Source organism: Anomalospiza imberbis, chromosome 14 (genome assembly GCF_031753505.1).
Source record: "Anomalospiza imberbis isolate Cuckoo-Finch-1a 21T00152 chromosome 14, ASM3175350v1, whole genome shotgun sequence".
Lineage (NCBI taxonomy): Eukaryota > Metazoa > Chordata > Aves > Passeriformes > Viduidae > Anomalospiza > Anomalospiza imberbis.
The window spans coordinates 15,460,474-15,488,157 of NC_089694.1; the positions used below are offsets into that span (position 1 = coordinate 15,460,474).

Consider the following 27,684-nt stretch of genomic DNA (forward strand, 5'->3'; position numbering starts at 1 on the left):
GCAACACCGGGACGAGCACCGGTCCCGGCCGGTCCCTTTCCCGCCGCGCGGTGGGAAGCGGGGTGCGGGACGTGCAGGGGGAACCCGGCAGATCCACAGGTCCACCCGGCCCCGGTGCACTGCCGGTTCCTGCCGTGCAATCGGTGCACGTCACGGGCACGGGCGGTGGGGACCTCCCGCCAGCAGGGGGCGCGGCGGCGGGCGCCGCTCTGCTCCGCGCCCGTGCCCAGCGCGGAGTCGCCGGGAGACCGAGCGCTGCCATGGAGGCGCGCGCCGCGGGCTGCGGCCTGCTCGTATCCGCCGGGCGCGGGGGGCCGGGCGGGCGGGGGGCAGCGGCGGGGCGGGGCAGGCCGGGGACCGGAGGTTTTCTTAACTGCGGCGCAGAGCGTTGCTGGTGCGGAGGTGCGGGCCGGGCGGCGGGAGCCGTGCGTGCTCGGCCTGGAGCGGCGGGCCGGCCGCTACGGGTGAGTGCGAGCGTGGCGGGGCCCGGCTCGCCTCGCTTGGTGCCGCCGCGGCGGGGCTGGGGGCGGGATGCGCCGTGCCCGGGCACGGCTCGGTTCTCCGCCCGGCTGCCACAGCCGTCGTGACTCACGGGATCCCTGCGTGCTCCCCCGGCAGGCTCCCCTCACCCTGCGGGCGGGGACCCGCGGGACCGGCGCTCCGGAGGTGCCTTCCCGGCTCCCCGACGCTCCTCCGGTAACCAGAGCCGCTGCCACCCCGGCGTTGGACCTGCCCCGTGGCAGGGAGAGTTCAACAGCTTTTACTTCTCCCCCGGGTTATCCGCGTCCTGCACGGTCTCGCCCTCGTTGCCTTTTTCTCCTCCTGCCCCAGAAGCTTAGCGATAAAAATCAAACATTGTGTCTCTGTACACACAGCTCCCGTTCCTCTGTACACACAGCTCCCGTTTGTGTGCGTTGCTGTCGGGGTTTTACAAGCCTTCCTTCTATCTGCAGGGTCGTTATTCGCTCCCAGGAGAAAGAAAACTCTGATCCGGATTATATTCCCATCAATAGCCGTTTTAAGTGTGTGCAAGGTACTGACTGCTGGGGGGAAGGTCGAGAATCCCCTGCTGTTCTTCCACAAACCTTAAACTTAATGGTATTTCCTGAGCAGTCTCCTGAGCCGCAGCAGATTGAATCCTTTCCCTGTGAAGCAGCAAGTCACATTTTATGGCATCCCCTTGTTCCTCATTCAAGCAGGTTGTCATTCCATGTCAGCATGCACTTGTGAGGAACTTGGCAGGCTCCAGTGCGTGGTGGGCTTGGCATCACACAGAGCCAACATATGCAGCACCTGGTTTCAGGGTCTGGAATTTGGTGTCTGCTGGTGTCTGCCTCTCAGACTTCTCTGCTATGCCAAGAGCTGGGAGCTGTTGCTTTTTCCTGCATGTTTACATCTAAACTTCCTAAGGTCTTGAAAGCTCTCAGCATCCCAGGTGTTGAATGAGGAAGGGCTTTAGGCCTTGTCTTGGAAGAACTTAAGTAGCAGTAAGTGGCCCTGGGGCGAATCTTTGTAAGGAGTAAAAGTCCTTTTTTCTGAATTTGCTCATTCCCTTGTGTGCAGTTCAGGATGTTCTGCCCCTGGTTTTGCTCTGTAGAGAAGCTCTGAAGTTCCTTGTCAAGTTGGTCTTTCCCAAAGTAGCTGCACTGATGGGGAAAAACCGTCCAGGTGTATGAGAAGTGTGTGGTGGGAATCTCTCTGGGACACTGGTTGGGAGGTGACTGTTGAGGTTCTCTCTGCCAGAACCGTTAGGAATGTACAGATGTAAATTAGAGCTCTTTGTTCCTGTCAGGACTCTCTCATGGCTGGTAGCAGGCACTGTAATTACATGAGTCCTCAATTACTGCAGCATCCAGCGTCAGCTCTACTGATCCCGTTTTTCTCTTTTCTAGAGGCAGAAGAAACTCTGCTGATTGATATAGCTACAAACAGTAAGTTTCATTAGGGTAGTGGTGTAGCTAAAGGTCCTGTCACGGAACAGCCTCTGGTGCTTGTTTTGCCTTCCAGTCTTCCTGCAGGCTCTGTGTTTGTCCTCTGCTCAAACAGGGGTTGTTTTCCCTCTGACACTGTCATCTGGCTCTGTGAGACACTCGGTTGTCATGACAGACAAGGTTTGAAATGCAAATGGTCAAAATGTTTGCAATTTTTCTTCCTGCTTTTAGAGCTCTTTTCTGCAAAATTGCAGTAGGGAGGATTCCTAAAGCCAGGAGAATGTGCTGGGGATACCCCAAGCAGGGTGGGGGGACCTCAGAAGCGCAGGGAGGGTAACTTAGGTGCAGGTTTCCATCACAAACAACACCTGGAAGCTGGGTGGGAAGCCTGGGGACTCTGAGGCAGCCTGGGCTGACTCAGTGAGTGTGTTTGAAGCAGGCTGCAAGGTCCGGATCCAGGGTGACGAGGCGCCGGAGCGGCTCTTCGAGATCCCCGACGAGGAGCGCTGCTTGGGATTCCTGTCAGAAGTGCAGAGCATACAGGAAGGTGAGCAGAGTTGCCCCTGTGCATGTGAAATCCTCTGCTAGCAGTTTCTGACGGAGATGGATTTTTTTCCAGCCCACCTGAAAGCATCTCTTCCTGAATCTAAGGACTCAGCCATTTGGCATCAGGTGGAGAAGAGCCTCACAGGTCTGTCTCCAGGTACAGTTGGCTTTGCTCCAGGGCCTGTGCAGTGCTGGGGTGCCAAGGGTAGGAGCTGGGTCTGGCCATGCTTCCTTGTCTGTTAATTCCTTCCTGAGTGCTATTTTCATCCTAGGTTTGTGCATGTTAAGCTTCTTCCTGCCTTGCCTTGTGGTTAGTGCCCCTTTCTCCCGTTTCCAGGGTCACACAGTTGATGTATTCCTACTCTCATTTGGTTTTTTGCTTTCTATGGAGTTACATTTTTTCCTTCTTGATCTGAGCTGTTTCAGATTGTTTCTCAGGGTGTTTTTCTTGGATTTTTCATTACAGGAGCTCTGGGGTTTGAGGATGACTTCAACACTCTGAGCCTAGAAGAGAAAAGAAACATGCAAAACCACCAGACGGGATCTCGACGGGAACCCCCACCTCCTCCTGTCCCTCAGAATAAGCAGTAAGTAACATCGGGGATCTGTTCCCTTTTTTACTTTTCTTCCTAGACAGCAGAACTAGTTCTAGTGCTGCTCTTGCTTCCTTCCTAGATTTCACCGGGAGAGAGAGGGCACATCCAGAGACCAGCCCAAGGTGACCAACACGATGCGCAAGATGTTTTTGCCCAGCACACGGTCAGGGCAGAGAGAGGGGCTCATCAAACATGTGCTGGCCAAGAGGGAGAAGGCCTACATCAACCTGCACAACTTCAGGTGAGACCTGGGAGGGAAGGACAGAGCTGTGGGATCTCTCCTTTGAGCTTGGATTTCACCCAGGATTGGACCCTGGCAGGTGGTGAGGGGTTGCAGCTCAAGTGGCCAGTGAGGATGGTACAGCCCAAAAGTCTCGTGTCCATGGGACAGCCGCTCCTTTTGTCTTCTCTCTGTGTATGTCAGATCTCCTGAGCCTTGGTGAGGCTGGAGTAGGTGGGCAGGAAGAGTGAAGACAGAGGTGCCACCATAGTGTCGTGGTGTTGCCCCTCGCGACGTGATGTTCAAAGAGCCAGATGTTTGCTGGTGGAATGCCTTACTCCGAGGGGACTGTCACTGGGAGCGAGCCAAGCCTGGGAGAATTTTCAAGGAGCCGCTGAGGGAGCAGGGAAGCCTCAGCCTAGAAAAGAGGAGGCTCAGGGGGACCTCTTGGCTCTCCCCAGCTCCCTGACAGGAGGGGGCAGCCAGGGGGGTCAGGCTCTGCTCCCAGGGAGCAAGGGAGAGTACAAGAGGAAATGGCCTCAAACTGCGGCAGGAAAGGTTCAGGTTGGACACCAGGAGGAATTTTTTCATGGAAGGGGTGGTCAGGCATTGGAAGGGGCTGCACAGGGAAGAGTCCCCATCTCTGGAGGTGTGCAAGGAATGCCTGGATGTGGCACTCAGTGCTCTGGGCTGGGTGACAAGGCGGGGATTGGGCACAGGTTGGACTCAATGATCCTGGAGGTCTTTTCCAACCTCAGTGATTCTGTGACTTTCAGCTCCCCCGTGGCAGTTACTGCCCCGTGCAGGGACAGCTCACAGTGTGTGCTTCCAGCCAGAACACTGCTGTGCTGCTGTGGTTTTCATTGTGTTTTCTAACAGCTCAGCTGCTTTTGTGTTGTAGGTTCTTTGTAGGAACCTGGAATGTGAATGGGCAGTCTCCTGACAGCATCTTGACCCCATGGCTGGTGTATGACATGGAGCCCCCGGACTTCTACTGCATCGGGTGAGCAGCTGGGGGGATCCAGGAGGGCTGGGTTGGGCTTAGGTTCCTGTCATGCTCTCAGAGGCTGCACAGAGCTGAGCTGTGTCACACAGGGGCCATCTGAGGACAAAACACCATTGGAAGAGGCAGAGGATCAGGTTGAACAAAGCTAGCATGACATAATAGATTTTTCTGGAGAGCTGGAAATATAGATTTTATCTGCAGAGCTCGCTCGTTGTCCTCTGCCTAAAGTGGTGTTTCTCAGGGAAAGGGCTGCTGGGGGGTTTGGGGTGGGATCTCAAAGGCACTATGGGGGAATTCTACTGCTTTATTTAGCAATTGGCCATAAGGAGCTGTTCCTCCAAGGGTTGTTGCTGGAGGTTTCGCATTCCTGTAGGAAGAGGGGGATGTGCAGGAAGGCTGGAGGCGCTAAGCTCTTGGGTTTCCAGATTCCAGGAGCTGGACCTCAGCACGGAGGCTTTTTTCTACTTTGATTCTACAAAGGAGCAGGAGTGGCTGTCTGCTGTGGAGAGGTCCCTGCACCCTAAGGCCAAATACAAGAAAGTGAGTTCTGCTCAGTGGCATGGGGGCTTGTCATGGAGCTGGCATGATGGGAAGGAAAGAGGAAAAGGGCTGCCCTTTTCCTCCCTCTTCAAGGAGCAAGGCTTGGAGAAACCAAGGGTGATACTGGGCATGTGCGTGCCTGGGCATGTGTCAAACGTGTCAAGTTAAATCTGGAGCATCTGTTTCTGCACCACAGTTGTAGGAGATGCTGTGCTTTGAAGTAGAAATTTATAAAGGTGGGGACTGGGACTACAATACCTTTATCAAGTAGGAGGTAGGTGTAAGGGAAGCAGCAGGTTCAAATTCTCTACCTATATTACCTTCTCATCCTGTACTATAGAAGCCAGGTGTGTCCTGAACTGGTAAATTAAATTAATAGCTTTTCCCCGAAGGAATGGGATGATTGATGAAGTGAAATCTTCCAGATGCTGCTGCCTTGAGTCAGAATTGCTTCAGCTGTGGCAGCAGGACTTCGATCTGGCTGGGTTAGAGCAAGACATTGGTTTTATCTCTGCTGTGACAAACCTTTCTGCTGCAGGGGTCAGCCCTGAATACACAAATGGGTTTCCCTTTCTTCCTTAGCTTGTGTGTTTGCTGTCACACCCCATACTGCTTGCTCTGAGCAGGTGTTACAAGAAATGAAGCAGGGAATAGAGTGTCTTGCTGAACTGAGACCTATCAAGAAGAGCCAGGAGTCAGGGCTTGAACTGCAGAGAGGCTCCTGCTCCCTCTCCTCTCTTTGCTTCACTTTAGTTTCGGGTGAATTTCTCCCATCTTAGTGAAAGGGAGGGCTATGACAGGATATGGCTGCAGGAGGAGGAAGTGGCTGAAGCTGTAGATAAGGCTTGTGGTCACTTGCAAATTCTGCTCCTGCAAAGCAGACTGGGTGCTGGACTCTTGCAGCCAAATTTTCTGCTCTCAGCTTCTTTCCTCACTCCATAGACTTAATCCCAACACATGTGAATGTTTCTGTGCATAGAGGTGAGCATGCAGACTGTGCTCAAGCAGACGAGGCCTGGTCACTGTTTCAGAGTGGTGATGTCACTGTTTCAGAGGGGTGACACCACTGTTTTGCAGGTGCAGGAAGGTCACAGACTGGGCAGTGTTGGCTTAGCACATGTAAAAGATCAGCAGCAGACCTGAGATCCCGATTGGGACAGGGCACATGAGCATGGTGTTACCCTCTGTGGGCTGAGCTCTGTGGAAGCAGATAACTGCTCAGATCCAGAGAGGCACTTGGCTTTAGGGAACGAGTATTTCCTGAGAATGAGTCAGTCTGTGTAGCTCAGAGATGCCTTTTGCTACCCCATTCATCAGGCACGTCTGCCTCAGGGAAATAGGAACATCTCTGTCCATTCCCCTCTGCACTGGAGTCCACAGTAAGCCAAGGTGGGCTCTGACTCCCACTGCACCTGCAGCCTTCTCTGCTTGTGCTGGTTAGAGCACGGCAAGGGCTGAGACCTGAGTCACAAACTTGCTGGGCATTTATTCAGTTTCTCTTTGCCTACCCTGTTGTAGGGAGGGACCAGAGTAGGGAATGTAGTGGGCTCAGCACTGCTGACAGCTCCTGAGGGGTGACAGATAGACCCCAAGAACCTTGCTGTGGACAGGAGACCCTTTGGGTTCTGTTGTTGCAATTAGGGATTGAGTAGAGAACATGAGGAACAGGGAGAGCCAGAGCAGCAGAGCATCAGGCAGAGCAGATCAGATCAGACCTGCATTCCCACTGCCTCTCTGGGAATTCAGGATCCTGTTTATTTTTGCAGGTGCAAATGGTCCGCCTGGTTGGGATGATGTTGCTCATATTTGCTAAGAAGGATCATCTGAGCAATATCAGAGAGATTGTGACAGAGTCTGTGGGCACAGGAGTCATGGGAAAGATGGTGAGTCACCAAGGCCAGCTTGTTGCTTCCCTGTATCCATGCAAGAAGTGGCACAGTCTGGTTTGGTTCACCTGTGCCATCCCAGTCCCCTCACCTGCCACCTGCTCCAACCACACTGGTCCCTCCTGTCCCTAGGGCAACAAGGGTGGCGTGGCCATCAGGTTCATGTTCCACAACACCACCTTCTGTGTCGTCAACTCCCACCTGGCTGCCCACGTGGAGGACTTTGAGCGCCGAAACCAGGACTACAAGGACATCTGTGCCCGGATGAGCTTCCTGATCCCCAGCTCGGACTGCCTGTCTGAGCCCAACATCATGAAGCACGAGTGAGTTGTACCCTTTGGCAGTGGTGTCGAGTAACCCAAGTCAAGTCAGAACCGCAGCAACAGGAGGTTTGATGCAGATAAGTTTTCTGGCTTAATAAAATAATTTGAAATCCCAAGGGCTGTGGTGTGCTGCAGTTCCTGCAGACAAACTGGTCACCTTCTTGTTGCAGTGCCTTGTGCACCCTCTCCTTGCACTTGTGTATAACTTCCTTTTCAGCAGGCCTAAACAGAATACAAATGGCTGGTACCTAAACAGAATACAAATGGTTGGTACTTGCATAATGACTACTCAAACCATTTAAAAACCAAAAATGAAGAGTGGATTAGTACAGAAAAAAACCTTGAAATATTAGATTATCCTTGATAATCCACTAATGGAAGTGTTGAGGTTTGACTATAAACAGGAAGAGCTTTGTTACTAGCAAGAGATTTAAATTTTAATCTTTAAATGAAACCTTTATGGAGTAAAGAGTAAGTCCCATGAGTGTTTCTTGAGCTTCTGATAGCAAGAAGGCTGTAGGCCTGGAGAGGAGCAGGGTGAGAGCAGGTGCTGGTGAGGTGTGGCTGATAGCAGGGATGGGAAACAATGTCCAGAAGGTTGTAAACTACAGGAACCTAATTCTGCTCCTGCTAATGCTGCTTCAGGCGGTCTTGGCTCGGTGGTGCAGCAGTGGCCTGCTCTGGTTGAAGGAAAGGCAGTGAAAAACCAACAGGTAAAAGCAGGGTGTCACATGAGGGATAACCCTGCAGATACAGATGCCTCACCTGTCCTGCTGGCTGACAGGCTGGCTCCACTTAATGAGCTCCACCATGGCCCTCTTCTTAACATGAGAAGAGCCTCAACACCAGCTGGATTTTGTGTGAACACTAGTCTTGCTTCATTACAGAGTTCTCTGTTCTCTGGCTTTTTTCAGACTGAGACAAACACAGTATTTCCTACTAAACCAAGTTTTCAATCTTTGGGGAATTCCAAAGGAGATGGACTTAGTCCTGTAGGATCTGCTGTCAGTAGAAATTTCTGCTGTTGGACTCAGTCTTTAATGTATCCTTTTTGTCTTCCACATGTCTCAGCTTTAATGTGGTTTCAAAAGGGGAGCTCTTAACTGCTGATCTGCTCCCAAAATTCTTCCCTGTGAGGTTGCTGAGGCCCAGGCACAGGCTGCCCAGAGAAGCTGTGCCTGCCCCATTCCTGGAATTCTTACAGGCCAGGTTGGACAGGGCTTGGAGCAACCTGGGATAGTGGAAGGTGTCCCTGCCCGTGGCAGGGGGCTGGAGCAAGATGAGGTTTAAGCTCCTTTCCAAACCAGACCATTCCACGATTGTATGTGTATCTTTGCAGTGTTGTTATCTGGCTGGGAGACCTGAACTACAGGCTGTGTCTGCTGGATGCCAGTGAAGTGAAGAATCTCATCAGCAAGAACGAACTTCAGAAACTGCTGACTTATGACCAGGTCAGTGAACTCGCCCCATCCCTGGGAGGTCATCTTGGTTTGGGACATGCCTCTGCTAGGGAGGAGCTGGCAAACATGGAGCTGGGGATGGGGCTGGAGCACAAATCTGATGAGGAGCAGCTGGGAGGGCTCAGCCTGGAGAAAAGAAGGCTCAGTGGGACCTTCTCGCTCTCTACAACTCCCTGCGAGGACAGTGCAGCCAGGTCAGGGTTGGTCTCTTCTCCCAGGTAACAACTGGCAGGACAAGAGGAAATGGCCTCAAGTTGTGCATTCAGGCTGGTTATCTGGGAAAATTTATTAATGGAAAATGCTGTCTAGCCATGGCACAGACTGCCCAGGGCAGTGATGTCCCCATTCCTGGAGGGATTTAACAGACATGCAGAGGTGGCACGTGGGGGCATAGGTTAGTTGGGGCCTTGACAGTGCTGGAGGAACTGTTGGACTCAATGGTTTTGGAGGACTTTTCCAACCTACATAATTCCATGGCAAACTGCAGTAAGGGTCTGGGCACAGACATAGACAGTGGACTCTGACAGAGCTCTGGGTGTCCTGGTTGCAACATCCCCGTAAAACCAGATTGTCCATACTGGGGTAACTGGGTAACTCAGGCAGTCACTGTGTAAGTGTGTCTGTGTCTCAGTGCTGGAGTTCTCTCTTAAATACAAACTACAAGCTGAACACAGAGATTTGTAAGAGCAACAAAAGCTGCTGTGATCAGTGTTGTGAAAGAGGTATTGATTTGGAGTCCAAATCTGCTCAGCCAGTTTGACCTAAATTCTGTGCTGTCGCCTTCCCTGCCTTCCCTGCAGCACACGGAAGCTGGTGGCAGGTGCTCTTCAGGTGAAAGGTTGCGCTCGGGAAACATAAACAGCAGTGGTGCAATATCACCTCTGACACAGTTTAACAATAAATTTGGTTGATTGTCCTCTGGAGCTCATTTTTGCTACAGAGTTTTGTTCAGGAAACAGCTGTAGTTTAGGTCTTACTGAGGAAAACATGCAGGAGGTTTTTCAGAAGAGGAAAGGAGCAAAGGAGGGTGGTGTCAGGTTGTCAGGCAAGTTCAATCCTGGAGGCTCTTGCTAAAATGATTGGTGGAGAACGATTAATGATGGCAATCTTAAGCCTGAAAACTGATGAAAGCATTTAGTAATTAATATTTCCCTTAACTCTTGCTTGATGCTGCCTGCATGGTCGGTTGAGCAGTACCATGCCCATTTGTACTCAGTCTGTTTGGAAAACATTCCACTTGTGTGTTAAAGGTGTGAGGTCTGAGAGGCAGTTTGGGGGTGTCTGTGAATCCCACAGAATGGCCACAGGCCATGGTTGCTCTGCCTGTAGATCTGCTCTCTAACACTGCTGTGGCAAGGGAGGGTTTCTTGGGTTTGGTTTGGTTTTTTTCTTTTTAAAGCTTTCTTTTTCTGCTTTAGCTGAATATTCAGCGCACTCAGAAGAAAGCATTTGCAGATTTCATGGAGGGAGATATTGACTTCATCCCCACATATAAATATGACTCTAAAACAGATCGCTGGGACTCCAGGTACATTGGCTGCAACTGGGTGTATCTACCTATGGCATAAAACACATTTTCTCACAAAACTTGATTTCCTGCTTCTTAGAGCTGTGCATACCTGTCAGTGTTAGTTTGGCCTTCCTTTCTTTCCTGCTTTCTGCAATAAGCAGCACCTGTGTATGTTGACCAAGCACATCCCTTAAACCTCTGTAGCTGCTGATCCCACTGGATGAAGGCAGGTGAAGTGTGAGCTCAGGTCACCCTGCCCTGGGGGCTTTTTCTATTACCAGGGACAGGCAAACAGTATAAAAAAGGAATCAAAGAGCTAAGGAAACAAGCTCTCTGAGTCACCCTGTCCCCTGACTTGCACACCCACAGGGTGGCTGCACTGTGATAGCAACTGTGGTTCCTGCTTGGTGCCTCCCACAGACATGGCTGCATCTGCTGCAGGGGCTGCTCCGAAGGGAGAGACTCCTAAGAAGGACTTTCAAACTATGTAGTGATTGAATTTGACTTGCCAGGTTTATGAATCATCACAGTAGTTACTCTGAAGAAGGATAACCCAGGATTCAGGCTTCACAACATAATAGTAATCACTGAGTAGACTTTCCATAGCGGAAACAATAAGCGATGGGTTGGATTGTGGGCAGAAGGGTCTGGCAGCACAAGAAAGTCATGCAGCTTGGGTCACAGCACACATGGGTTCAGGCTGTGGAAATGGGCTCGACTGAGGGTTGTTGTGTTTCCTGGTGCTGGAAAGGATGGGAATTTTATCCGCTGTATTGGGAAAGGGGGAGAGAGCAGAAGAAAAACCAAAATTCAAGTTGGGGTAAGTGATAGGAGTTCATCCCATCACTGCTGTGATGATATGGGTGGAGGGAACTGCCGTGTTGCGAAGAGGAACAGCTTGGACAGGATTGTTGGATTCCCCTGGTAACCTGTTTTTCTTTGTAGTGGGAAGTGTCGTGTGCCAGCGTGGTGTGATCGGATCCTTTGGAGAGGAGGGAACGTCAGTCAGCTCCGGTACTGCAGTCACATGGAGCTCAAGACCAGTGACCACAAGCCTGTCAGCGCCCTGTTCCGCATTGGGGTAGGTTTGTGTGTTTGTTGGGGCAGGATCCCAGCACTGCCAGGCATTCCAGGCATTACTGTGGGAGGCGGTGATGGAGTCGGGGCACATCTGCTGAGGCTGTTGCAAGAGGACAGATGAACCCAGCTGAGGTGTACCTGTCCAGATGCAGGCATGCCTGCTGCATCTGGCAGCACTGGAATGGGTGAGTCCTGCTGTTCCCTGCTCCACATGGAGGCACAGCAGCAGCCTGGACCTGGCTATACCTGTGCTGCGTCAGTTGTGTCTTTCGGTTCACAGCTGGATGTCTTCAGTGGGGAGTGACAGCAAATTCAGGTTTTCTGGTGCAGCAAATGGGGACACTCTATGTCCATTTCTGCTACCTCCTGCTCCCTGGGTGGCTGGTGGGTCAGGTTGGAAGGGACCACAGTGGGTTGTTAGGTCCCATCTCCCTGCTCCAGCAGGGCCATCCCAGAGCACATGGCACAGGATTGTGTCCAGGCAATTCTGGACTCTCTCCACTGAGGGAGATTTCACAGCCTTTCTAGGAAAACCATTTCAGTGCTCTGTCACCCCCGCAGTGAAGAAGCTCTTCCTCGTGTTCAGGTGAAACTTCTTGGGATTAGTTCTTGCCCATTCCTCCTGTGCCATTGCTGGGCCCCACAGAGCAGAGCCTGGGCCCTGCTCTGAGCCCTCCCTGCAGACAGGACCAGACAGGGCTGAGAGCCCCTCTCAGCTGTGTCTCAAGGGTGAACAGCCCCAGCTCCCTCAGTCTTTCCCTTAAGGGAGATGCTCCAGGCACTTCAGCATCTCTGTAGTTTTTGCTGGCCCCATTCCAGGGGCTCCATGTCTCTCCTGTATTGGGGAGCCCTGAACCAGACACAGCACCTCATGTGTGCCTTACCTGCGTTGAGTAGAATAGGCTGAGTCTATTTAAAGAAAAGCCTTTCTTCTTTCCCTCTGGAGAATCATGAGGAATGCTGCAGCATGCCAATGCTGTCTCACAGAGGTTGCCTCCAGTGATCTCCCAGGTGTGTGACCAGTGGCCAGTAACACCTGCAGGGGTGAAATCTGTGTAGAGTTGCAGACGCAGCTTGGGACTGCACATGTGTGTGTGAACTCTCTCAGCCTTGCAGCTACAGAAGCAAGTGCTTAGAGAAATAATTCACTTCTGCAGTTTGCTCATGATCAAGAAAGCTCCTGTGAAAGCCAGTCAGAAGTTTCATTGAGTGTTCTTTGTCTCCCACAGGTGAAGGTTGTGGATGAGCAGAAGTATCGGAAGCTGTTTGAAGATATTGTTCGTATCATGGACAGGATGGAGAATGACTTTCTTCCTTCGCTGGAGCTGAGCAGGAGAGAGGTGAGGTTGAAACTGGGATCACTGTCACTGCCCAAACACAGCAGCCTTCAAAGTGCCAGAACTTCTTTCAAAGACTTAGTTTCAATGAACTGGATTGTAGGAAATTGAACTCTATCCTTTATCTTATGATCAGGAGTTGGGTTAGCGAGGACATGTTGTCTTGGCTCCATGGCAGGACTTCTGTGAGGAATTTTGCATTAGGTGGGCTCCTCTCAGCCTTGAGGGGCCACTGCAGAGTCTGTGGGGGGCTGGTCATGGACCATATCCTGGCCAGTAATATCACTTGATTTCTTTTTGCTCTGCAGTTCGAGTTTGAGAACGTGAAGTTCCGTCAGCTGCGGAAACAGAAGTTCCAGATTACCAATAATGGGCAGGTCACCTGTCACTTCTCCTTCATCCCAAAGCTCAATGACAGCCACTACTGCAAGCCATGGCTTCGGGCTGAGCCTTGTGAAGGTTACCTGGAGCCAGGTGAGTGTAGTGCTGTAGACCCGCCCCATCCCATCTCCATTCAGTCCTTCCTGTATTTCCTGTATCCCACCTTCCTTGCCATCAGTCTTGTCTGTTTGTTTTTTCTGTGTGGCCTTTGTCCCTGCTACTGTATGTTTGTCCCCATCATCCCTTTTGGAGAGTGTCTGTGTTCTTGAGAGCTCCAGTGTGTTGCAGATGAGAGCACAGAGATCTCCCTGGATGTGTACGTCAGCAAGGACTCGGTCACCCTCCTGAACTCCGGCGAGGATAAAATTGAGGATATTCTTGTCCTGCACCTGGACCGGGGGAAGGACTATTTCCTGACCATCAGTGGGACCTACCTGCCCAGCTGCTTTGGCACCTCGCTCGAGGCCTTGTGCCGGATGAAGCGACCCATCCGAGAAGTTCCAGTCACCAAGCTCATAGACCTGGTGAGTTCTGAAGTGGCTCTTCTAACCCAGAGAAGCCTGATTCCCTTCTGATTGCTCCCAAATCAGGAGCAGTACCTGCAGGTCAGGTTGTCTGTGCTGGCTCTGAGCTGAGTGACTTCACAGAGCTTGAGGTGCTCTTTTATTCTTCCTGTCTACCACAGCCAATGGCTTTTGACAGCCTGTACTTTATCTCTTTTTTCTGTGTGGGCTCTGAATATTGTTTGAAGGGACAAAAAAGTGATCCCAGCACCTCATGTTGGTGTTACTGATGCTGGCAGGCTCAGCTGGGTGGCACTGCGGTGTCATAAGAGATGTGATTAGGGTCCTCTCATCCAAGGTATATGGGCTGCTTCGGCTATGGTGAGTGCCTCAGGGGCCTTTTCCTTCTGGATACATTCCCACTGCTCAGGGGAAGGAGCAAGCAGAAGCAGGAGGACTGAAGGAAAGTCTGTGGTGTGGGAGTGTGGTGCTGAAGGACACAGCTCAGCAGATGAGCAATGGTGCAGCCTCTCTGGCCATTTCCTCCCACACCAGCCACAGTGAGAGATAATGCCTTGGGTGAGAGATAGCTCATCAGGGAGAGATCTGTCTGTGGTGCAGCGAACTGTTCTTCTCCCCAGACTATTCCAGCCCTCAGCATCAGTATTCCTCCTCCCACAGCTCATTGTGTGTATGAGAGAGGGTGCAGTGGTGCCCTAGTCACCTCTTGTTTTTTGGCTACTCTCAGCTGTTTCTGGGATTGTTCTATTTTGGGGATGTAATTCTGATTTCCAGGCTGGTTTCATTCATCTCTCCTTACTGCCTTACGTGGCCATGTTCCAGTGAGGTGCAGCAGCTCCTGAGTGCCAGTTCATGTCCCTATTCTTGTTCAGCAAGGAGAGTCCTTTCTTCCTGTCCACCTGAAAACTCAGCCCAATTGTTTGAGTCTCTCTGCCATGTGTTCTCTCTCCTCTCCTATCTCACAGTCTCACCCTTACATGAGGGGGTTTTTGTCCAGTACGCTGCTGCTTTTCCACCTCTGTAGATTTGCCAGCCTCCACTCCCATTGTTTCCACATTTTCTTATCCTTTCAGCAGTTGTCCAGTGCCTCTCCAGTTCCCATATTTTATTGTAGGTACCTACTTTTCTCACAAGTCCAGTATACAGAGAAGTCCCTTTTATAGGAGAATTTTGCCTTTTTAACACACTATTCAGGCTAGGCAGGATGCAGGTGGCAAGATACATTGTTTGCCTCTTCAGGTCAAGCAACTGATCCAGGCTTCAGATTCCTCAGATTTCTGAGGATTTGGTTATAGTCAGTCTTGTTCTAGAAGTGGGTCTGGAACATTTCACTGGCCTTGGTTGCTTTTCCACCTGCTTTTTCCAGCTCAGCACCAACTTCTTGCTTGATGGAGAGGAATTTGGGCCCAGACTCTTGGCTCTGCCCTCATAGACACACACTTTTAGGTTTGTAAGAGGCTTCTTCTCCTTTCATATATAGATTTCCTTCTCCTGTTACTCAGTGAAACATCAAGAAATAAAGCAGGCAAAACAATCAGCAAGGAGCACCTGCTCCAGTGTCTGCAGCAGGGACACAGCTCTCCTTATGGACATGGCAGATATTTAATTTTTTGGTTCTGATTTTACCTGTGAGCTGAGAAATCCTTGGAATCAGACCAAGCTGAGCACTTACTTCCTGGGTCAGTGGTGCTGGTGCTGCGTGCCCTGCAAGCTGGAGCATTTGGGTGCAGTTCCTTGAGTTTTGGTGCTGCTCAGGCTGTGTGAGGCTGGCAGTGTCTGTGCATTAAGAACCTTCTGCACTTGCATGGGCTCATCCTTCACTGCCTCCAACATTTTCCTCAGCCTGGCTAGACTTTGTCTGTCATTTTCAGTGGAGACAGGTCTGGAGATCAGTCACTGAGTGGCTGAGGTAGGTGGGTGCAGGGCAGTACCATGTAGGTGGCAGTTTGTCTGGGAATGGCTCTCCTGGTTCTCCCAGGAGGCAGACAGTAACATGGCTGCTGTCACTTGAACACCTCTCCTTTGGGATTTCAGTATTAATGTCTCATCCTGTTTTTTCTTGGGATCCTACTTTGGGTTTTAAAAGCCTCTTGAAGAACCCCTGTCAGGAACAGGTGAGTCTTGTGGAGCAGATTGTGCTGAAGGCTCAACATTAGGGAGAAATTGTTCCCTGTAAGGGTGGTGGGGGGGCCTGGCACAGTTTGCCCAGAGCTACCCTATCCCTGGAAGTGTCCAAGGCCAGGTTGGAAGGGGCTTGGAGCATCCTGGGATAGTGGAAGGTGTCCTTGCCCATGACAGAGGAGTGGAATGAGATGAGCTTTAAGGTCCCTCCCAACCGAAACCACTCTGTGATTCTGTGGAGAGGTGAGCAGCCAGGCTCAGGTTGGGGGGTGAGGTGGAGATGACTCACCCTTTACAAAATGTGCAGGTGGCTGTCTGCCCTCCCAAACCTGTGACTGTGTCCCTCCCCCTTGCCTCAGGAGAGAAACCTGTGCCAGCTCCTGTTCAGAGCAAGCTGTTCTCAGGAAGAGGACAGTCTGTTGTGGCTCTGTAAGAACTCAGGGAGGCTCCAGAGAAAGCAGGCACTGCAGAGGCCACAGGGGACCCTGAGATGCTCCTCCCTCCTGGTGTCCCTGTGCCATGGGAGCTGCAGCTGCTCCCAGCTCAGCCTGGGAATGCTCTGGGGCTGTTCCCACCCTGAAGGGTCGATCTGCCAAGACTTATCATGGACAGCCTGCTTCCATTTCCTCCTGCAGACCCATGAGCAGTGTCCAGCCGGCCCTGGCTGTACAGGGATCCTCTTTGGGGATGCTGAGGGCTTGGCACACTCCTCTCTGGGCTATGCTAATGCTCTTAGGCTGCAGCAGCAGCAGCCGGGTTTGAGCACAAACCCTCATTTCCCTGACCCTACCGAAAGCTGCTTAGGGGCCCTGTGAGCTCCACAGCTGCCACACACTCAGAAACACAGATTTAGCCCAGGGAACGTTTTATCTCTGGCCTGGTCACAAGGGAAGATGGCTGAAATAACATAGGGACAGCGATTCTGACCAGGGAACTTCTTCCTAGCAGACACGTCTCACCTGCCCATGGCCCGGCTGTTGGCCACTGAACAGTGCTGTCTAAGCCCCTTGGTGGGCTTTCCAGAAATCCTGACAAGGCTGTGCATCATATGAGCAGGATTGTTGTTCATTGGCAGGCAAATCTCTCACCACAGGTTTAACTTTGTCAGCAAAATGTGTGAAGGACCTGGTGTTCAGTGGGTTCTTGTAATGCAAATTAGGCTTCTGCTTAATCAGGAGAGTTAATCCAAGAGTGCTTTCTCCCTCTTAACCACACTTTTCCCTCTCCTCTCTTTCCTGCTGCTCTCAGGAAGAAGACAGCTTCTTAGAAAAGGTAACACAAGTATTGCTGTGTGGCAGTCTGCTTCTCAGTGGTGTGTTTGTAAAGAATGAGAGCTTTTCCCTTGTTTTCTGTGGCAGAGGGAAGGGGAGGGGAGCACAGAGGGGACATGGCTGCCAGCAAAGCTTCTTAGCACAGCTGTGGGCTGGATGAGAGCATGGAGGAGCACGCAGTGACCCCAGAGCCAAGCCCTACTGCGATGTTAAAGCTCACCAAATTTGCTTTGAGGGGGGAAAAAAATTACTCTCCTGATCCTGACAGCAATGCTGGATATTCCCAAAAAAGATTGGCAGCCTTTGACATACCTCTGACCATAAGGAGGGGTTCACCATAGCATCCTCTCAGACCTGTGAGAAGAGGGCTGGAGTAGGAAGCTCAGGTCTTTTGTTCCTTCCATCTGATGGTGTCCCTGTGGAGGCCGGGGGAGGGCCTTGTGCAGGAGCTGGATGTTTCTGTGCCTCCTCAAGCAGTGGAGCTGGGGCTGCTGCCTCTGATGGCCACAGTGCCCGAGCGGGATCACTGCTTCCCTTGGCAGCCGTGCTCAGTGCTGGAGCCAAGCAAGGAAAACTTCCTTGGGAGAGCAAGTGGGAGATGCTGGGGGTGTTCATACTCTCCCTGTGCTGGCTCTGCACCGGCTTCCCAGTCTGAGGCTCTAGGCTGTCAGCACAGTGGCAGAGTTCAACAGGAGAGGGAAGGAATGTTCCCTCTCCAAGAGGGGATCGAGCTCGGGTGTTTAACCACATGAAGCTCACAGACTCCCTGCTGGCGGAGGAGAAGGGAGGAATTTAGATTTTTTGGGAGCATCTTCCCGTGGGAAGGACGTGGCCGTGCCTCCCTTCCTCACACGCGGCAGGAGAGGGCGCTCGGGGCCCGGCCGATGTGCACCTGCCTCCTCCCCTGCTCCTGCTCCTGCTCCTCCTCGTCGTCTGCCCCGAGGCATCTCGAGCCTTCTCCTCTTCGCTGAATACCTGGCATCTCCTGTATGGGGGGTCTCCACAGCTCTCCCAGTCATGCCAAGGGCTGCTCCAGCACTGGCCTCCAGTGATGCCCTGGCCTCCAGTGATGCCCTGGCACAGGGGATTTCTGTAGAAGAGCCTTAGCCCGGGAAGAGTGTCCACAGCCCTGGGAGAGGGCCTGCAGCTCTCCCCCTTTCCCTCTTAGAGGAATTTTGTAGTGCTCTTGCCTGACATGCTGCTTCCTGACCTTGGCAGTGCATGTGACTGAGCGAGGCAGCCATGAAGCCATGACTCCTTATCTACTGGTGGGGTCAGACCTGGTGCTGTGCAGGCCAGAGCTGTGCTGTGCTGTGTGGCAAGTGGGGCTACTGCCCGTGCCACCAGGGCTCGTGTCAGCTGGGGGTGTCTCCGGGCATAGCAGGGAAGCCGCCCCTGGCTGCTCTCAGTGGCTGTGTGTGCTGCAGGGACAGCCATAGCTGTTGTTGTCTCAGCTGGAGTGAGGTGCTTTCTGTGTGGCTTGTGGACTCCTCTGCTGGTGGCAGGGTTGTGTTCCTGCTTGTGCTGGTTCCTGGGTGCTTTGGGAGTGCTGGGCATGGCTTCCTCCTTGGAGGTCACAGGAATGTGAGTGATCATGAAGTGAGAGTAAAATCAAGCCAAGAACGTGGATCCGGTTAAAGCTTGGTGTGCTGGAGACATCTGAGCCATGGAGCTCATCAGCTGCTCCACAGGAGTAAGCAGGAACTGTGACAGTGGTGGCCCATACACAATGAGAGCTCTCCTTGGGAAAATCAAGGAAGAAACTTCAGGAATCAGGAGAGTTGCAGAGCCCTGAGAGCAGCCGTGGCTGGAGCACCCCGGAGTCAGGGAAGGCGTGGGATCAGTGGGGATGGGGCTGGGCTCCCCAGTGTGGCAGCTCCCCCAGCACAAGGACTTGGGGGGTCCCGGCCTCTGTTGGCTGCAGGGTGGGAGCTGGGATGGGGCCAGGGCACCGTGGGCAGCCAGAGCCACTTCCTGGGGGTCTGAGGGGGCTGTTGGAGAGACCAGGCAGGTCGTTCCATGGGGCAGCAGAAGGGAGAGGAGCCAGGACCTGTGGGGCAATGGCTGGTGCTGTGAAAGTGAGTCAGGGCTAGAGCACCCCAGGGTCCTGCTGCTTCCCCTCTCCCAGCTTTCCCTACCAGGGACTAAGGGCCTGAGGCAGAAGGGGCTGAGGTTTCCCTGAGCCCTTGTGTGCTTTCTCCCCAGGAGAAATCCATCCTGCAGATGGGCTCTCTGGACAGTGAGGAAGCAAGTGAGGTGCCGCTGCAGGTGCCAAAGGAGATCTGGCTCTTGGTGGACCACCTATTCAAGCATGCCCTCCACCAGGTGAGAGGGAGGATGGGGGAGAGAGCCTCCGCCATGCTGGAGCTCTCCTGGTGACCTGGTTCCTCACACACACCTGGAGATCAGCTCCACTTTGGTGTTTACAGGGCAAGGCTTTTCCCTGTGCTCAAGGCACTGGCTGGTGTCCCAGGGTTCACCATTCACTAGGACTCACCATCAGTCACCATGTGTCTCAGCCTTTTTGGGGAAGGTGACTTACTCCATCCCTGTGCTGTTTTTGACAGGAGGACCTGTTCCAGACTCCAGGCATGCAGGAAGAGCTGGAGCAGATCATTGACTGCCTGGACACCAGCATTCCCGAGACAATCCGTATCCTTCCCTGGTGGATCTCAGCTCTGCTGGGAGAGTTCATTCTCAGGAGAGCTTGTCTGTCACCTTTACCTGGCAGGGTTCCTGGCAGGGATAGGCTCCTCTTGGTCCCCCCCACAACCCCTCTCAAAGTTGAATCTCTGCTGGCCAAAGTAGCCGGGGGCTCTGGAAGCTTCTGCAGGGCTGTGCCAAGTGCAGGAGCTGGGATACTGAAGAGCATGGTCTGGAGAAGAGGCTAATGGAGCAGGGGGCTCCTGTACAGCCAGAGGGTGAGAAATGCAATGTAGGGTTTTTCATTGATGGGGGACAGTGGAGGACAAAGGAGGAGGAAAGGTTAGGCAGGGAACTTGTGTGACCTCCTGCGAGATGAGCATCTGGGGAGGGAGGGGATCTCTCTGCTCAGCATGACCCTTGATTCCCAGTGCTCCAGCGGGCAGTAACCACTCTGTGGCTGAAGCTCTCCTCATCTTCCTGGAGGCTCTGCCAGAGCCTGTGATCTGCTATGAGCTGTACCAGCGGTGCCTGGAGGGGTCCCACAACAGCCGGCTGTGCCGACAGGTGCGGGGCTGTGCTGACCTGTGGGGCTGCTGCTGGCTCAGGGCAGCTCTTGCTGCTGTGGGCTGTGCCATGCCTCTGGGCCTGCTGGGCCCTGCTCCCTGCCTGGGGGCTGGCAGTGGCTCTGGGAGAGTGGGCAGCTCTTCCAGAGAGACCCCAAGTGAGCCCTGTCTCATCCTGAGCACATGGGGAACAGGGAGGGGTGAGCCACCCCTGGTCCTGAGGGCTTGAGCACCTGCTCAGAGCTATAATTCCTGTCCTTCATAGAGGGCTGTGCGTGGCTCTTGACAGCTGGTGGAACAGCAGGCCAGGTCAAGCATGTCCCTGAGCAGAGGGGGAGGTTTTGGGGCAGTGAGAGCTGGGATCCAACTGGAAACGAGCAGGAAGCAGCCACAGGGCACTGGGGGCTTTTTCCTGATGACACAGCTTTCCTTGAAGCAGTGTCACCAGGAGCCACAGCCCACAAGTGCCATCAGTAGTGGGCTGCAGCTGCGGGTAAGTTGCTGTGGAGCCCAGAGTGCCACGTGTGCCCAGGCTGCAGCGGTGGGAGCTGGGAGAGCTTCCTGACACGACTTCCTTGCAGGTGATCTTTCAGCTGCCGAGCTGCCACCGCAACGTGTTTCGGTACCTAATGTCCTTCCTGCGGGAGCTGCTCAGGTACTCGGAGGACAACAACGTCAGTGCCACCATGATCGGTGAGTGTTGTTCCTCTGCAGCCCTCGCTCCATCCCAGCCTCTTCCTGCACCTCACAAGGTCTTTGTTCCTCACCACTGACTGACTTTACCTGCCTCTACAGCCGCCCTGTTCTCCAGCCTCCTCCTGCGCCCTCCGCCCAACCTGATGGCCAGGCAGACCCAGCAGGACCGCCAGCGTGCCATCAACTTCCTCTACAGCTTCCTGCTCACCGGGGACGAAGAATGACTCGTGCCGTGTGCCAAAGCCGGGCCCGCGCCCCAGCCGGGCCTCTGACAGCTCCGAGGGGTAAAGGCCCGAAGCTCTCCAAGTGCCGTGTTTACAGTCGGAAGGGACGCGTTCCCCCTCCTTGCCACGCCATACCCCACGCTGCAGAGGACCTGCACGCTCATTGCACTGCCATCCACCTCTGGAGCCTCCGGCTCCCCCGTGGGAGCCAGGTGGATCTGTTGATACCCGAGCACTGTGCCAGCACCCATCGTCCCGTGGCAGTATCACCAGTTCCCCAGGTCACGCTTCTCTCTGTGTCACCCCCATCTCCCAAGAGCTGCTGTAGAGAAGGGTGGGGATGGCTGGTGCTCTTGGAGGCCGTGGCACACTGCGTCCCTGCAGTGCCAGGTACGTGTGCTGGTGTGTACACCACCCCAGACTGCTGTGGGACATGTGCCACCCTCTGCCACACAGCCGTGCCAGCCCTGATGCCATCACTGTGCTATGGACTGTGCTGACCCAGGAAGGTTGTTTGGACATTCGGCCTCTCCCCTTCGGCATGGCCTTTCCCCTCTCCCCCCCTGCCAGGAGGACTCAGGGCCTCGGCACACAAGTCTGTCCCTGCACCCCCCACTCTGCCCTCACTTTCCTCTCCCTTCCGTGTCCCAGCTTCCCCCGAGGACACAGGATGGTGGGTGGCTTGCAGTGACCAGGGTCAGGCAGAGCCATGAGCTGCCCTCTGCTCCTCCTGGGCTGTCCTGTGCATCAGGATGGGACCGTGAGCAGGATGGGACCGGTGTCCCTCTAGCCCCGCCGACAGTGTGGACAGGCTGGGTCACCAGGTGCCACTAGATGGAGTCCATTCTCTCCTTCCTGCGGTGCTAGCAGAGGGTGCAGGTTTTGGGAGAGTGAAAGGAGCCACAAATGCTCCTTGGAGGCCAGAGGAGCAGCTTGGGGGGGCTGCAGTGCAAGGGTCACACTCAGCTGGCTGAGGGGACAGCCCTGGGGCTGGTGACTGAGGGTGCAAGAGTGGCCTGTCCCACTGAAACACTAAGAGGCCTGTGGGGCCGTGTGGCCTCAGGTGAGAGAGGCCAAAGCCAAGGGGAGGGGGTTGTGGTCACAGAGCCCCTGCCGGTGCCTGGGCTTAGCCCAGGGTGTCGTGTGGCCCTGCGCTCCCCATGCACTGGCTGAGCTGCTGCAGGCTCCCCTCCCTTCTGCCTTTTTCTTATCCTTAAAATTTTTAAATTACATAATTTATTGGGAAACCATTCGTTCCAAATAAACCTCCGTTGTGCAAGGCCTGGGGGCTGTGCAGGGCGCGCCTGCCCTCCCTCATGCAGTTCTGCACTGTCATGAAGCCCTGCCTAGAGCTCCAGGCTCGCTCCAGGCGCAGCTGAGGGCTGGGCTCTCCCCCAGCCACTCCTGAAGCGAGCTGGGCACAGCTGGGGACAGTGGCAGAGGGTCCCATGCCATTGGTTCCTGCTGGATGAGCTCCTGGGTGCACCCCTGATGTGCTGGCACTGCAGCTCAGTGCCTGTCCCACTGTGGGTGGTGGCGTGTGCCGCACCGGGATGGAGATGGCTCTGGCTCCGGCCAGGGGCAGCAGGGTGCTGGTGCCTGTGTGTGGCACACGGCTTTGGCAGCCCTGAGCACTGATGCCCGTGGTGCCCAAGGCCCTGCTGGGCCAGCAAGGGGAGCGCTGGTGGAGAAAGCCCTCACGTCCTGCCGCAGGAAATGGCGGCCGGTGTCATCTCCATCTGCTTCCTGCCGGCTCCTTGGGAGCAGGGCTGTGCCTGGGCAGCTGCTCCCGTGCTGTCACGGAGGTGACCAGCGCTAGGTGCCGGCATTGTTCCCGCGGCCACCACATTCCTGCCACTGCCGGCGGAAATGCCGGAGCGAGAGGGAAGCTCTGATGCTCCCTGGGGATGGGACAAAGCCCGGGCCTGCCCATCCTCCTCCTCAGGAGAGCATCCTTCCTCCTCCTTGTGGGGGACCCTGGAAGCTGTTGGGGTGCAGCTCCAGGGGTCTCACTCATGCATCAGCCCACCGTGAACGTGGGCACTGAGGGATGCTGGTGGTACCCAGGTGGTGGTGCTGGAGGAGCTGGCAGTGTCCCACAGCCACACTGAACATCGCCCTAGGTGGGCAGTGAGCTCTCCCTGCCCCCCCTGGGGACAGCCAGAGGTCCTACAACAGCAGGGCTCCTACGACTGCTCCCCATGCCCCCGGCACCCCTCTTTCCCTGAGCTGGGACCTGGCAGACCCCATCCTTGCCCTGCCAGGGCAGACCCTGCTTGCACAGCAGGTGGGACAGGACTGCACCGTGCCCCTCTGCTCATGTCCCCAGCACTGCCCTGTGCCCGCTGCCCGCTCTGCCCCACCTGTTGCAGTACAGGAGCGCTGGCACTGCTGTGGCACACGAGGCACGGGGAGCACGGCCGAGCTCAGCAGCTCCCACCTGCCTTGGGCAGCCGGCCAGGCCAGGAAGAGCCAGAGATTCCTTAGGTCTCCCAGCCCAGAAGCCTTTTCCTCCTTCCAGGCTGGCCACAGCCCAGCCAGGAGGTCCTCCCTGGCCTCCTCCTTTCAGGCTGGTGCAGGAGGGCTGGGGTCAGGGCTCAGCTGTGCAGCCCCTGGCTGCAGCCCAAGCACTTGGGGCGGTGCCTGGGGGACATGGGACATCGCTGCCTTGCTGCCACGGCCATGGCAGTTGCTCCAGGGGTCTACTGGCCCCCCCGCTGCCAGTCCTGCAGCAGGGACCTCACCGAATCTCTTGGGCAAGGTGCCTGCTGCTGCAGCTGGGGGGACAGACCACGGGCATTGAGGGGTGGTTTGAAGTGCAGGGGGAGAGCCCTCCCAGTTCAAACCAGTAGCAGCAGCACTGTAAGCTGGCAGTGGAGGAACGGTAACCCCCCCAACATCCCAGAGCTGGAGGGGGCTGTGGCTGGGACATCATGTCCTGCCCCACTGCAGCTCTGGGAGGCTGCAGGGTATGGGGGCCAGGACAGGACTGGGCAGTGAGCGGGCAACCCTCGCCCACCCACCCGGACCATCATGGGGGCACTGGCAGTGGCTCCTGGGGTGGCCGTGAAGGCGGGTGGGGGTGGCAGGGTCTCTCAGGGCAGCTGGCAGTGGGGATGTGGGGCAGCGGTGGCTCGCAGGGCCCCGCGGGTGGCGGGGCTGGCGGATCGTGCGGCGGGCGCGGTGGCGGCGCGGCCGGAGCGCTGGCGCGGGGCCGGGCAGCGCATCCCTCCCGGTCCCGGCGGATGAGCTAATGGAGGCCAGCTGGGTCCCGGCGCTTCCCCAGCCCCGCAGCTGCAGCCCTTCCGCTCCTCCACAGCCCCTTAACCCCCTCCCCGCCGGCACTGCCGACCCCTGCCCGCAGCCCCCTGCAAACAGTGAGGGGTTTGGAGGCCTTGCATGGGCACCCCCTCTCCCAGCTTCCCAGCCACGGCTGGGGGTGTCCTGTCCCATGGGGTCCCATCCCTTTGCAGGGCTCAGCTCCTCCTCCCCACCTGCAGGGTCCTACTGGGACCCTCAGTCCCCTGAGCCTTGACCCCCCCTGCCCCCCATATGGGTCCTGCTCACACCCAGCCCCATGGGGTGGGGACAGGTAGGGGAGGAAGGCCAGGGATACCAGGGACAGGGACACCAGAAACAGGGATGCCAGGGATAGCAGTGTCTGAACACAAGGGACAGGGATGCCCAGGAGGACCAGCATCCCTGTGCCCTTCCAGCATCCTTTCCTCCATCTCCCAGCCCCTCTGACCTGTGTTTTCCCACCCTCCTTGCCAATTCCACAGGCTCAGCGCACGGCTTCACTCCTTGCTGAGCACCTTCTCTGCAGCAGTGAGCTGGGAAAGGGGCTGCCATGGCCACAGCCATGACCCCCAGTGCCTATAGACAGCCCCAGGAGGCAGCGGAGGCACCTGAGATCCCTCCCCACCAACAGGAGAGCAACCCCTACCTGCCCTTCCAGAAATCAGCATTTACAGAGTTAATAATCATAATTCTTTATTATAAAGATGTATTTACATGGAATAAATCTTTACAGACACAGGAGACAATCAGCAGGGCCCAGCTCAGAGCCAGGGCCCCTCCTTTGGAGTATGGCAGAGCTTGACAGAGACCCCAGTGTCCCCCCATTCCTACTGTCCCATGGCATGAAGCAAAGGGGCCCAGGGCCCCACACTGTGTCCTGGGTGGGCACCCCACTCCACCACGAGGTGGGTCTGCCAGCAGGAAAGGGAGGGCAACTCACCCAGGGTGTGGGATGAGCACCATGGGAATAAATAGACCCAGGAAAAGCTGTGTGCTCCCCCCTGGCGTGGGGGTGACAGACAGGGCTGGGGCAGACCCCGAGGGAGCACACAGGCCCCTGAGGAGAAGCTGCTCTGCCTGACAAAGTGCTGTGCACAAAGCCCGTGGTCCCAGCGGGCCGATGCCTGAGCCAGTCCCGTGCCCACCGGGACAGGGCATCGTAGCTACCCTGACCCCTCTGCAGGCAACCCCCGTCCAGCCGGCCCTGCGAGGCAGTGAGGAGGGGCAGAAAGCACCTGCAGTGCCAGACATGGCACCGGGGCCACCAGGGGCAACCGCCGGGAGCAGGTGGGGCCAGCCGAGGGCTTACGGGGGGGACCCCAGGCTCAGGAGGGCCGGAGGATGAGCAGATCGGGCGAGGACGCGACGCGAGCAGTGGAAGCCGTGTCCGTGGAAGGCTGGTGGCAGCCCTGCAACAAAAGCAAGCCCAAGTACGTGAGAGTTCCCTCATGGCACCGTCACACGTTTGCCCGCATCCCCCGTGCCCCGCTGCATCTCACCTGGCTCAGAATGGCATGGGGCCCTTGTGGGAGAGCCGGGGCCGGGGCCGCCGGGACCTCCGCCAGCCCCCGGGCCGCTGGCCGGTCCCACGGCGTGCACCTCGCGGCCGCACCAGCCTTCGGGTGAGGCCACTCTGGGCATCCTTCCCGTCCGGCGCCTTCCCCAGTGGCCCTAAGGAGATCAGGAACAGCGTTAGCCACGTGTGCCCCCACGCAGGACAGGGACGGCAGTACCGTGGGGCTGCCTGGCCCCGGGCCGGCCGCTTTCCTGGATTGTCCCCAACGAGAGCCATCGGTGCCAAGTGCTTCCTGTGCCAAGCATGGCCATCTCGTGGGCCACGGCCAGCAGCCGCCCCGCGGGGCATGGGGCTGCTCAGCCTCTGCTTTCGGCCCCTGCCCTCCCCACAGCCACCCCGTTATTTGTGCCACCGAGACCCTCAGCCCTTCACCCTGAGCCGGTTCCCGCACCCCCGTCGTGCCTGGTGCCGGTGCTCCCAGCAGTGGTCCCATTCCCCCGGGACCCTGGAGCCCCTGGCCGGGATGCTCTGCTCCCTGAGCACTGGTCCTGCTCCCCTGGGTGCCTGGCGGGGATGCTTTGGTCCCAGCTCCTGTCCCAGAACCCCCGCGGGTCGGTTGGCAGCCGGGGCCGTGCCCGGCGTGGGTCCAGTTGCGGGACCCGGCGATGCCCGGGACTGTCACCGCGGCTCCGGACGCTCCCGCTCTGCACGGGGACTGGGGGGTTTTTGGCTCCAAAGAAAGTGCTTTGTCTTTCCCCAGCCCAGCGGCGGCGGATCCCGGCGCCCCCCAACCCGCGGCCACCCCGGCGCGGTCCCCGCGGTCCCCTCGGTCCCCTCTTTCCTCACTCCCTCCCTTCATTCCCCGCTGCCGGCGTGGGGTCCCCGCGGGTGTTCCGCTCTCACCGGGGGCGGCCAGGACGAGCCCGAGCAGCAGCAGCAGCAGCAGCAGCGGGGCCAGGAGCCGGCGCGGGGCGGCCATGGCGGGGGGCGGCGGGGGGCGGCGGGGGCGGCCGCCGGGGGAGCCGCATTTGTAGGCGGTGAGAGCCCGGCCCGGCCCCGCCGCCTCCCGTCATCTGGCCCCCGGGATGGGGGGGGACGTGTCCGCCCTCTGCCCTGCCCCGCCCCGCCGCCCGGACACCTCCGCGGGTTTCCCCCGATCCCGGCTTGCTGCCTGATCCTCCCCCGGCGCATCCTCCGGGGGATTCCCCGCCCGCAGTCCCCTCATCGCGTCCCCAGTGCTCTGAGACCACCCCAGCTTGTGCGGGGACCACCATCCAGCCCGAATCTGGGACCGGCTCCCAGCCTAGCCCCGGCCTCTGTGCCCAGCCTGGTCCAGGACTCCCTACCCCGCATGGTGCTGGGACTCCCATATTCAGAATGGCCCCCAGACCCTAACACAGCGGCCAGCTTGGCATGGGACCCCTGCACAGCCTGGATCCAGCATGTCCCCTTCCACCCTAGTCCTGGGACCCCCCTCCCAGCCTGATCCTCAGATTCTGGGACCCTCCACTTCACCTGGCTCACGCAACCCCTCCCAGTGCCCCCCTTCCCCCGGCACCCAAGGGGGCAGGGGCCTGTCCTGCCCACCCACTGTCCCCTCCAGCCCCCAGCCAGGCAGTGTCTGCAGAGGGGTCGGTGTGTGGTGAACTGCCCACAGTCCCCACTGCAGAGGAGAGAAGGGAGAGAAATCAGGAATGACTTTGGGCCCAGGAGGAAGAGAGGGGAGGGAAAAAGGGTTAAGGTTTGGGGATTTTTCTCATTACTCTGCTCTGATTTGATTGGTGATAAATATATAAAAGGGGAGATTTAGATCAGATATTAGGAAGAAATTCATGGCTGTGAGGGGGTGAGGCCCTGGCACAGGCTGCCCAAAGCAGCTGTGGCTGCCCCTAGCTCCCTGGAAGTGTCCAAGGCCAGATTGGACAGGACTTTGAGCAACCTGGGATAGTGGAAGGTGTCCCTGTCCATGGCAGGAGCTTGGTACAAGATGGGCTTTAAGGTCCCTCC

The 27,684-nt window shown here is 56.2% G+C and overlaps 1 protein-coding gene across 3 annotated transcripts; it reads left to right on the forward strand.

Moving 5' to 3' along the window:
• Positions 1 to 120: 120 nt before the first annotated feature.
• Positions 121 to 22,140, forward strand: OCRL (OCRL inositol polyphosphate-5-phosphatase). Of its 3 annotated transcripts, none has more exons than XM_068205067.1 (24): positions 156 to 293; positions 385 to 464; positions 954 to 1,033; positions 1,893 to 1,931; positions 2,368 to 2,478; positions 2,551 to 2,634; positions 2,944 to 3,064; positions 3,153 to 3,314; positions 4,195 to 4,296; positions 4,725 to 4,839; positions 6,606 to 6,722; positions 6,858 to 7,048; positions 8,388 to 8,499; positions 9,927 to 10,036; positions 10,964 to 11,099; positions 12,328 to 12,438; positions 12,744 to 12,909; positions 13,105 to 13,340; positions 16,710 to 16,733; positions 18,938 to 19,057; positions 19,300 to 19,384; positions 19,815 to 19,942; positions 20,523 to 20,634; positions 20,737 to 22,140. In XM_068205067.1, exons 1-24 carry the CDS (start codon positions 261 to 263, stop codon positions 20,859 to 20,861), a joined length of 2,700 nt encoding a protein of 899 aa, XP_068061168.1. In that variant the 5' UTR covers positions 156 to 260; the 3' UTR covers positions 20,862 to 22,140. The 3 variants fall into 3 exon arrangements, with proteins under 3 accessions (XP_068061170.1, XP_068061168.1, XP_068061169.1); XM_068205068.1 differs by having other exon boundaries at positions 2,371 to 2,478; XM_068205069.1 differs by lacking the exon at positions 16,710 to 16,733 and having other exon boundaries at positions 121 to 293.
• The last annotated feature ends 5,544 nt before the right edge of the window (positions 22,141 to 27,684 follow it).